Consider the following 11,956-nt stretch of genomic DNA (forward strand, 5'->3'; position numbering starts at 1 on the left):
AAGAAACATAGATTATGTATCAGTTTATAACACCTTTCAGAGCTTTTCTCTGTGGGCCATCAATGAGTGGGAAACAACACTTTTGATGAAAATAATTCAGAATCGAGGTGAAATGTTGACAGCAGAAGATCATCAAACTACCATAAAAATATATACTATTGCTATAGTGTTTGGCAACATTCATTTGATAGAATAAGGACTATTGAGCCTCAAATTAAATTTATCAGGGGATTGGATGTTGTGTTCAATTCAGTTGAACCAAATTCTTGGCTTATTATTGACAATTTAGCCGAATCAATAGAGCAATGGTCTGAGGAAATGATCAAATTGTTCACATTACGTTCCTATCGTGAAAAAATTTCCGTCACCATTGTTCTACATAATCTCTTTCATCAGGGTAAATGTATGCAAACTCTTGCATTGAACTGTACTCATTACATTGTGTACAAAGTTGTTCGTGACTCAAGTTCCCTCATAACATTAAACAAACAAATGTTTCTGGGTCAACCAAAATTCTTGTTGTCAGCTTACAATTAGGCCACAATCAAACCATATAGATACATTGTAACTGACCTTAATCCTAACACACCTGAAGAACTATGTGTTATTAGTAATATATTCGATAGTGAGATAGCAGTAAAGCTGCCGGTGAGTGATAGGAAAAGATATCAGTTGAAACTATGACGTTGAAGAAGTTACATCACAATAGACACTTGTTTTCTGTTTTGAGTAGCTCAAAGCCACGGCTTAGGATATTCATATTGAACAATATAGATCGAGAATTTATTAAACTCATTTCTGAGCTGAGTTTCAATTTAACTGCAGGCAATGTTCAACTACCAGATGCTATTAAGAAACAAACAAGACAACATCAATCCGTTTTTCCTGCACTGTCCAAGTAAAAGACCAGTCAAAAACAGAAAAGAAAACATTTAGTTCAGGCAGGGGAAGTTTTTTTCCCAGTTTTATTGCCAATTAGTGCCGGTCTTGTTAAATTTCTTTTTCTTTTTCCGTCTCAATCGTAACTGTATTGGAAAAGATATGGCAAAACCCTACAAATTGACCGCAATTGATGAAGCTCTATCTCCACTGCAAACTTTTGAGGGTAATCTCACAGATTTCCTTAATGATAATAGCATACCTGATGATCAGAAACTTTAAATTTTTCAAATGGAATTTTGTCGTATTGACAAGCAGAAACCATATCAAATTAAACCCATTAGTGTTGTGAATGTTGCAGATAAGATAAAAGAGGCAAATATTATACAATCATATGCATCAATACCACTACTGCCACTCGAAGACCACTTATCAAGAATATTAGATCTATTACCATTTTCCTATCGGGAACAGGGTAAAAGATTGTTAAACTACTTGAATGAAAGCTGTGATATTAAAATTGATGCTACAAATCATCAAATCACCCTAGGTAGCAACACTTACAATCTCATTGATCTAATAACTTATTTTGTCTCAAATCGCAAGAAAACTCTATTTATTAACACAAATCTTTTGAAATATTTACACACATCGAACTTTCCCAAAGCACTTGTGATCAACAGAAAAATTTTTAACAGATTTGACATCATTAAATAATGAAAAAGAGGAGAATTATGATTCTAAAAGAGATGATTTCAAGACCCTAATGCTAACAAGTAAACCTAAATCCAATTACAAAAGCAGCAGCAATGATTCAACTTTAGCCAGTAGAAAAAAGCATCTTTCCCCGACAACCGCCAACACCTCTGTTAGTATACAAAAGGGTAGCGGTGGACGAGGTGGTGGTGGTACACATTTACATGCAAAATGGATGAAACTCTGAAACGTATTTATGCAAATGTTGGTGAGATGGGGAGTCTTAGTGCTCCCATTACACTTGGTCAAGTCTCCAATGTTCAACAGAATGTAGCAAAAGAATATCTTCAAAATGAACCTAGCTACACACTTCATCGAAATCTTCGCACTAATGACTTCGCACTAATCAATATCGGAAAACTAAGGCATTCTACCCTCTGCAAATCATGCAAGCTGATCTTATGAATTTGGATGAATGGCAACGACAAAACAATAAACCATACAAGTGCATTCTATTTGCAATTAGTATTTTTAGTCGCTACTCCTATGCCATTCCACTGAAATCTACTCGTGGAGAGGAGATTGCAATTGCTCTAGAAACAATGCTTGATCGAGATTCCTATAAAAAAAATACAAACGGATCGAGGAAGTGAATTTGTCAATCCACATGTGAAGAAAATTCTACTAAAATATTATACACAGTTATATCATAGTCACAGTCCAATCAAGGCTAAATTGGCTGAACGATTTATTAGAATCATTCGTCTTCTCATTTCTAGATATTGTACACTCAAAAACACTGCTGTCTTTATAAATGATTTGGATAAAATTATGCAAGTTTATAATCAACGTCCTCATCGTTTCCTGTCCAATCTTAGTCCTTTTGAAGCTCATCACAATGATAAAAATACACTTGACATTTTGTCAAACAATATTCTTCTAACAATGAAAATGGAATAAAAAGCAAATTGATTGTGGGTGGTCGGGTTCGAATCAATCGGTCAAGTAATATTTTTGAAAAAGGGAATTACCGATGGTCTACTGAAGTTTTTAAAGTGTCAAAAGTTCTAGAGAATAGTCCCGTGACCTATCGACTAGAGATAACAAAGATGATGAGATTTTGGGGGGATTTTATGACTATGAATTGCAAAAGATAAAGGTAGTGGTATTTATCAAATTGAAAAAAGTATTAAAAACTCAAACGCAGGGTGGTAAGAAACAGTTGTTGGTTCGCTGGCTTGGGTACAGCTCTGAATTGGATACTTGGACTGGTGTCGAAGACTTATACAATGTCCCATGATTTCTATGTGACATTCATGTCCAATGTTTCCGATCCTCTCTATGATGATTTGAATAGAACAAGTGATTCTCGGACTAAACTGTTGCCTACCATTAAATTTCAAGGTAAATATGAATTTTCTCTCGTCGATTGTATTATCAAGAATACATATGATGTCCAAAGAAAGGAGATCTCATATGATATTAAAATACGACCGTTTGAATTTTGTGATGAAGGTACAATGGCAACTTTTGACTCTAATGATTACCCTATTGCTACCATACCTTACAAGGAATACAACAATATGTATGAGCTGTGTCGAGTTATCCAAAAAAAATTGCAAGTCGAAAAAAAGGTGGTTTCACTTTCAATTATTCGACGGAACAAAGGAGAATTTATATTACCAATCAATTTGAGAATGAAAGAATTTTCCTCAATGAGAATTTACGTGAGGTTCTCGGTTTTAAAAACTGTATTATTAAGACAGAAAATTTCCATGGCAGTGACCATGTTATCTATGCAGACTATGCACCCAGCTTCTCCTCGAAAAGTTGTATATTCATCTACAGTTCGTTTGTGTAATCTTCCAGAGTTGGTAATTCCAACGTCCCCCTTTTACGTGTTCTAGAAAGAAAAAGTACAGAAAATAATGTTCATCACTATAATATAAGACACCTCCAGTGTGTTTCTGTAAACACTTCATATTTGGAACTCTGTCAGTTAACACTAAGATCTTTTAGCTGTAACAAAGGGTTTATGTGTTACTACATGTCATTTTCGATCTGTCATTCAAGATGAATAGTAGAAGAATCTTATTTGTTTGTCCTGACATTAATTGTTATGCTGCTGCTCTGAGTCCTCATCAAAAAGGTCATGGATTGGACTACTACAAGGGGCATACTACAATGTCTGGCTATGGTCTTAGTAGTTGATTTGCTAGGCTATTTCGTTCTGCACTACCCCTTGCCATGAAATATATTGTACCAGCTGCAAAAAATTTTGCTGGCTCAACACTACAGGACTGGAGTTCGGGTAAAAATTTCAAGGACTTCTTAAGGAAAATCTTAGATCTTCAGCAAGAGCTGTTGACGAACAATTAAAATCTCAACAAAATGGGAAAGGCTTAAAAAGGATGCGTGGTAGTCATTCAATCATCAGTCTCCATCCAGGTGAGGAGCATAAGCCATCAACAACAACAATTTTGAAAAGAAAAAGTATCAAGAAAAAGAAAATGATTGTTAGATCAATACAATATTTTTTCTCATAAGATGACTTATCTCCCTCATAAAGAATCACAACCATCGATTACTTCATCATTAAATCTATTCAATGCCGAAAATGTTGATGTCAGTGTCAAACATGGTTACTATGAACAATTTCATCCTCAACAACCCTTGTTCGAAGATATATACTTTCAAATGTTTTCCAATGAAGACTATTTCATTGATTTGTCATCCACATTTATTGATTTAAATGTAGTGGCAAAGAAAAAGTCTGACAATCAAACTCCTAGTGCTTTTGATGGTCTATCCTATGAAAACTGTATTATACACAACTTGTTCAGACAAATTAATGTGTATATTAATGAAACATTGGTGAGCACTAGCAATAATTTGTCACACTATACAAGCTATATACAATTTATGTTGATGACACCAAAATCATACAAAGAATTGAGAGGTCAAGCAATTGGCTTTGAATATGGACTAAATGTCGACACTGATGGTGAGATGGTGACCAAGGAGTATCATTTTGTTGGTAATTTAAATCATGAAATATTTGATATTTCCCAATGGTTACCACCATACGTTAAGATTGACATAAAGTTACAACTTGCTCCAGGTAATTTCATTTTGAGAAAAACAATTGCTGGAGCACCTGATGCAACGATCAATTCTCACTTCAGCAGTACTTCATGTGCAAAAACATCATGTCGTGAGCTCTGTTGCATTGGCAGTGGAAAAACTGAGAGCCAACGGTAACAACATCAAACTGCTCGTTCCTCATACAGTTACCAATCAACATCACATTGCTACAGGTTCTCGTAGTTATACTGATTCGTCATTTATCAGTGGAGAAATCCCCTCAAAACTTGCATTGGCCATTGTGAAGAGTGCTAGTGCCATTGGGTCCTGGACCACATCCCCTCATGATTTTAATTTTTTTGGTTTGTCCAGTCTTATGTGCAAAGTGAATGGAGTTCCTCTGTACAATTTATCATTCGATAACAAATCCTAAAGAACTCTTTATGAATTGACAATACAATCACTGGATCATGATTCACACTAAGGTACCGTACTGTTCGCTGGTCGCCTCCGGGGAAGTGTCCAGTCCCCCCCCCCCCCCCCGAGTGGTGTTCTTAGCTCAGGATACATTTTTCACCAAAATATCAAAACACGCAAAGGAGGGGAAATTCTTTTTTGAGAAGTTCTTGTTATAATCCACTCCGTGCGCTGTGGGGGATTTTGGTCTCATTCTACTCTTTGGGGGGGGGGGGGGGGAATCCGGCCATCCTACGCGCTGTGGTGGAATTTGGCCTGTGTCAAATCATTCCTTGGATGGAACCTGAGCATCAGCTAGGTGATAAAAGCGGTCAAAAAACCTAAAAACCAGTCTTGCTCGAGATAATTTAAAGGTAGTAATAATAGGGAAATTATCGCTGAGTTTCTACAGCAACCCTCTAACGTCAGAGCACCCCTGTTTTTAGCGCTCCGCTAGCATGATTCGTGCCCTGGCAAAATTCCAGCCATTGATACATTGTTTTTCTGGAAGACCCCTGGATTTCCCGTAATGAGGTCTAATACGAATGACGCAAGCGTATGTCTCAAACAAGACTAAAAGGACCCCTTGGAGCTTCAGAATGGCACACACACATGCGTATTGCGTATTAACAGAGATGTATATCTCAAGAAAAGATAACTAATAGGAGCGTTTGGAAGATCATCTTGCGAAAAGGGTATATGTCCAAACCAATAAAAAGTATACTTATAGTCCAGAACGGAATGACGCTACGACACTGTTTTCACACAAGCATCAGCTCTCCAAATGACCACCCCCCCCCCTTTGAAAACAGAGAAGTGCCCTCTTTCTTTGCTAGTGTTTGATACTCTAAGCATTAGACCTTACAATGTTACACTATTACTCCCCTGTGACATAGCCCTGTCATCGCCCCATCTCCCCAAAAACACTTTTCAGACATTTCAAGTCATTCATTCGGGTTTTTTCGAGTAAGTCGGCCCACTGTACCACACTATAACTACTCTAAGACACCCTTCTGCCATCACCCCATCTCCCCACAAAAAATTTTTTCAGACATTTCTCGTTAAAATTTTTATTTCAAATCATTCATTCGGGTTTTCGCGAGCAATTCGTGCCATAGTACAGCACTATAACTGCGTTAAGACACCCCTCAGTCATCGCCTCATCTCCCCAAAAAATACTTTTCAAACTTTTTTTTTTACATTTTTTCAACTCATTCAGTCTGGTTTTTGCGAGTAATTCGTGCTACAGTACTACACTATAACTACTCTAAGACACCCTTCCGCCTTCATCCCATCTCCCCAAAAACACTTTTCAGACATTTCTTGTTAAAACTTTTATTTTCAAATCGTCCTTTCGGGTTTTTCGCAAGCAATTCATGCCACAGTATAGCACTATAACTACTCTAAGACACCCTTCTATCATTGCCTCATCTCCCCACAAACTACTTTTCAGACATTTCTCGTTAAAATTTTATTTTCAAGTCATTCATTCGGGTTTTCGCGAACAATTCTGCCCACAGATTCACAATATAACTACTCTAAGACACCCATTTGCCATCGCCACATCTCCCAAAAACACTTTTCAGACAATTCTCGTTAAAATTTTATTTTCAAGGCATTCAATTTGGTTTTCGTGAGCAATTCGGAACACAGTATCACAATATAACTGCTCTAAGATAGCCTTATGCCATCGTCACATCTCCAAAAAAACACTTTTCAGTCATTTTTTCGTTAAAGCTTTTATTTTCAGCTCATTCATTCGGGTTTTCGCAAGCAATTCACCCCACAATACCACACTATAAGTACTCTCTAGAATCCCTAAAACACCTTCCCTCATCATTGTACGCGTATTCTAATATTTGAAACACACACTCACACACACTAACACACACACACAAAAAAAATACACGCACACACAGACACACACACACAAACACACACACAAAACACACACACTAAAAAAACGCACAAACACACACACAAAACAACAAACACGCACACACACACAAACACACACGAACATAAAACACACAAACAAAACACAAAAACACACAAAACACAGACACACGCACACACACAAACACAACCACAAGCAAAAACACAAACCCACACACACATATGAAGAAAAAAACACACACAAACAAAAACACACATACACAATGAAAAACACACATGAACAAAAAAACACAGACACAAAACCACACAAACACATACACACACAGACAAAAAAAGCACCCCATGAGCGCTCATGATAACCTAAGTTAAATGAACCTAACTAAAACGTAGAGAAATTTAAACGTAGAGAAACCTAGCGTAAAGGTACCTTACTATAAAAATATTTCAAGTCTTACACTTCAATGAAAAAATCCCAAAGTGAACCGTTAAAGGTTAATAGAGTGTAGCCGTGACAATGTAAATCATAACATAACACTTTGAAAATACTCTAAGTCTCATATTTCAATGGAAAAATTGCAAAATGAACTTTGAAACACCAACAGAGTGTAGTAGTGATATGGTGAACTACTACAAGAGTATTCCAAGTCTCTTATTTCAAAGAAAAAGATACAAAATGAACTTTGAAACACCAACAGATTGTAGCAGCGATAATGTAAATCACAACATAATACTACAAAAACATTCCAAGTCTTACATTTAACTCCACGTATCTTGGTAGCTCAACATATCTTACCCTTTAAAGGCGAAGGTGTGTTGCGCGTGGTGTAACATGCGCTTGAAACGGGGTGTGCACCGTGACATCAGAGGGCATGCGCTAGAAACAGAGGCGAGGGGTTAGGAGCTTATTATTAAACTAGTGTATTATACGGACCACATTCCAAGTAGTTGAAACACTTGGAAATTTTGCCTAGAAACTGGGAAAAGGGTGTGTCACCTAATCTTTGAACTCTTGCCAAGGGCGGGAATGTCGCCTAGAAATAGGGATGCCGTGACGTCAGAGGGCATGTCACAGGAATTCTATGGGAAAGGGGAGGGCATGTCACAGAAACTGAGGAGGGCATGTCACAGAATCAATTATGACCCCACTACTTGCATGTTTATTTTATAGTTTTTTTTGCTTTTTTTAGGAGTGATTGTATCGAACCAATGGTCATAGATGATGGTGATAGGGTTCACTCAAACGGAAATTAAAAGCTCTGGCACCATCTTTTAGTGATGAAAAATATTGGAGGGCTACTAGCCCTCCTCCCGTGCATTTTCCCCCAAAGACATCCCATAAAGTTTTCAGATAGCTATTTGGTTCAGCATAGTTAAAAGATCCAATATTTTTGCCCTTGGGGAAGACAAGACCCATCACAGTCTCTGTGGAAAGGTTTCAAGTTATGTAATTTGACCATTGTTTACATATAGTATGGGTTATTGGGAAATGTATTGTTCTTGGGGAGATTTTCTAAGGAGAAAGTTTTCGTGGGACTTGAAACTTTCAGAGGGGTAATTTTACAAGGGGGGAGGGGGTCCTGGTATGATTTGACGATCAAAAATTTAATTTTAAAACAATGAATTTCAACTGAAAATAAGGAGTAACACTAAAACGAACAGAAATTATTCCGTATGTGAGGGGGGTTGCTCATTCTTCAATCCCTCGCTCCTTACGCTAAAGATTGAGTTTGTGCCCAAATTCTTTAAGAGCAGTTGATGAAACACAAGGGTCGTTTGAATGGAATAAGGAGCTTTTTTAAAGCACTAAAACACTTTGAGCGTAAAGAGCGAGGCGTTGAGGAGGGAGAAACCCTCCCCACGTACGGAATAATTTCTGTTCGTTTTACGTTTTAATATTGCTCCCTATTATTGATTGCAAAATTTGTTTTTACAGCCTACAAAAGAACACTTAAGACTTCTTAATCGACATTAAAAGCTAAGAAATCTATAAATGACTAGAAGAGCGTGTAGATAAAAGGGCTTGACAATATTATGAACCAATTTTGATTGCATTGATTAAGTTCTAAAGCAGCTAAAAAAGATATTGATGACAAATAACAAATGAAAAGGCTGAAACTCTATCACGAAATTACCTTTTTTACGTAATACCTTAAATTAGGTATCGTTTTTCCAGACTACGCTGCCTTTCTATGACAAACATATAAACGTTCAAATGGGGATATATTTAGACAGTGAAAACAGGTACAAAAGTGAAGATATTTCCATCACATATACAGCGATCGTCATCAGATGAAATTCTAAAGTATTAAAATTAAAACTAACATATTTATACAAAACAAAATAATTAACTTCCGGTTCGTTCACTAGATTTTTGTTTTAGAAAGGTCAATAACAGAGTTCATTCAAAGACTTAAGATATAAATTTTCTTTTTTAGTACTACCTAAATGTAAAATGAATTTCCAATGAAGGTGGCCAAGACTCCTCTGTCTTCTAATTGTAAAAGAAAGGTTGAATTTATTGTTGTATACTTGATTGGTCTCATCCCCATATATACGACGTATTTTCGAAGTAATACCTTAAATTAGGTATCGTTTTCCCAGACAACTCCGCCTTTCTGGGACGAACAAATGTATGATCAAATGGGAACAAGTCCATTTATTTAGACAGTGAAAAGAGGTACAAAAGCCTAGATATTTCGATCACATATACAACGACCAGACCAGTCAAGTATAAAAGCATAAATTCAACGTTTCTTTTCCAATTAGAACAAAAAGAAGGCTTTGTTACCTTCATTTGAAATTCATTATACATTTAGGCAGTTTTACAATTTATTTTACTATCCATTTCATACTTACTTGCTTTCATTTTCGACTCGTTCTGATTCTCCCTGTCATTCATGAGTGAAGCCTTCAATAGATTCGGGAATGCGCAGCTGTGTTGGCCTCGTGTGGCTTGGGGCTGCAGTGAAATGTTAATAGATGCATTGGTAATAGTAGTTTTCCTAGAACGTGAAACCCTTAAATAGATTGATCAGAACACTGGAATTTCTTTTTTATTTCTTAGATGTTAAAAATAAAACTACAAATTTTTTGTTCTATTAGGGCTTGAATATATGCTTTTTACATTCATAGCAGACTAATCTTTCATTTTAAGAAATCAGCTGTTGTAAGTTGTTAACCCGATTGTCTGAGTATTTGGGATATCCTAAGAAGAAAGATATCAATTAGTAAGTTGAGCCCCCAAACGACACTCTAAATTGACCATGTATATAGGAAATTTGCTTTCATTTTAGATGTGAATCCTGGCACTGGCTACGTCCTAAATGAAATCATAGGAGACCGCAACGAGAGTACAGAGGATCTTGTGGAGATACCATGCGTGCCAATATATACCGCTCTTCTTGCAGCTCAGATTTCTAGAATCTACTTATTTATATTAGATATAGAGGGTGTTGAATTCGATGTACTAAAAACAATACCGTTCGAAAAAGTTGATATTGCCGTTTTTATGATACAAATGTATGGTAAGCCTAAATTGGAAATTCGTAAAATCTACGATTTTTTTAATTCAAAGGGATATGTTTTTTATGGTAGGTTTGAAGGTGGCCTACATCCTGGGGATGAAATTTATATTAAAAGTCAATACTATACGGGTAAGGAAGATAAAGTGAAGAAAAAGAACTTGAACGCACGAGACACTTACAAGATCATTATAGGAAAGAAAGATGAGGAGATAAAGAAAGAAGAGCTGGAAAGTTTTGACCAAATTACAAACACTTCGAGTTGACATCTAGTATGACATTGAGTTGACATCGAGTTGAATCTAGTATCTGGTTCTGATGGTAGTGCTATACAGAAAATACGATTTCTTAAAGTTAACATTCGAGAATGTATTTCATGGTTTTCACAGTTTTTCATAATTTCTATCTTATAGAAATAAGAGACCATTGATGTTTGTTTGTGTAACATTCGTTAATATCTAGCCTGTACTGTTGCTAGTGTTTGGGAGTCTTATAAGAAATAATTTATTCGTTTAATTTAAAAGTGTTATTTACTTCAAATTACTAAACACCGTTTAGCTCGGAAAAAAATTTGCCATCGTTTTATTGCCAATTCAGCTTGGTTCATTTTATTATTGTATTCTTTTTCTGCTTATTTATTTTGCTTAAATTGAATAAGTTTTGGCTTGTTGTTCTGGCTTGAATGTGCTAAATTGAATGTGTTCTGACTTGAAATTGAAGCCAGAAATAAAGTTCTCAAACAGAAGAGAAAAGAACTATCAATAAATCAAGTCAGCTAGATGTTTCTGATCGGCTTTTTTATTATCAACTACATTTATAGCCAGAGCAGCCCTCAGTTTATGCGGAAATTGCCTTAATTTGCTGAACCCTTAATCCGAAGTTAAGACCGCTTTAATTCAAGATATTGAACCACTTTGGTCTGATTAGATTTTCTTCTTTTTCTTATAACACAGTTTTTCTTATATCAAAACCCCGCCTCTCGTGTATTATTAAAAAAACAAATTTTTTCAACAGAAAGTAAGGAGCAACATTAAAACCTAAAACAAACAGATATTATTACGTAAATGAGGGGAGTTGTTTCTCCTCAAAACCACTCTCTTAACGCTAAATGTGTTGAGTACTTTAAAAAACAGCTTCTCATTATTCATATTAAATGAACATAGTATTACCGAAAACTTTCTTAACAAAGTGGGGCAGATCACAAGCTTTACCGTAAAGCGCGAGGTGTTGAAGAGGAGGCAACCCCCTTCATATACGTAATAAATAATTTCTATTTGTTTTAACTATCAGTGTTGCTCCTTACTTTTAGTTGAAACAACAATTTATTTTTATTTTTTTAACAATGCACGAGAGGCAGGGATTTTGATATAAGAAAAACTGTGTTATAAGAAAAAGAATAAAATCTAATCAGACCAAAGTGGTTC

General features: G+C 36.0%; 2 protein-coding genes across 2 annotated transcripts in view; one reads left to right on the plus strand and one right to left on the minus strand.

The window, feature by feature from the left end:
- Positions 1-9,876, minus strand: part of LOC148944584 (galactose-3-O-sulfotransferase 3-like) — a 178,909-nt gene extending 169,033 nt beyond the window's left edge. The window contains exons 1-2 of the mRNA XM_089100748.1: positions 9,868-9,876; positions 7,805-7,885 (exon numbers count right to left, since the gene is read on the minus strand). Coding sequence (XP_088956874.1) covers positions 7,805-7,872 — 68 coding nt within the window. The 5' untranslated portion in view covers positions 7,873-7,885; positions 9,868-9,876. The remainder of the gene's footprint in view (positions 1-7,804; positions 7,886-9,867) is intronic.
- Positions 1-11,492, plus strand: part of LOC148944585 (uncharacterized) — a 40,182-nt gene extending 28,690 nt beyond the window's left edge. The window contains exon 3 of the mRNA XM_089100744.1: positions 10,305-11,492. Coding sequence (XP_088956870.1) covers positions 10,305-10,798 — 494 coding nt within the window. The 3' untranslated portion in view covers positions 10,799-11,492. The remainder of the gene's footprint in view (positions 1-10,304) is intronic.
- Positions 11,493-11,956: the final 464 nt, after the last annotated feature.

The sequence above is a fragment of the Artemia sp. Qi Xiang Cuo genome, chromosome 14 (genome assembly GCF_049724085.1).
Source record: "Artemia sp. Qi Xiang Cuo chromosome 14, ASM4972408v1, whole genome shotgun sequence".
In the NCBI taxonomy this organism is placed as follows: domain Eukaryota; kingdom Metazoa; phylum Arthropoda; class Branchiopoda; order Anostraca; family Artemiidae; genus Artemia; species Artemia sp. Qi Xiang Cuo.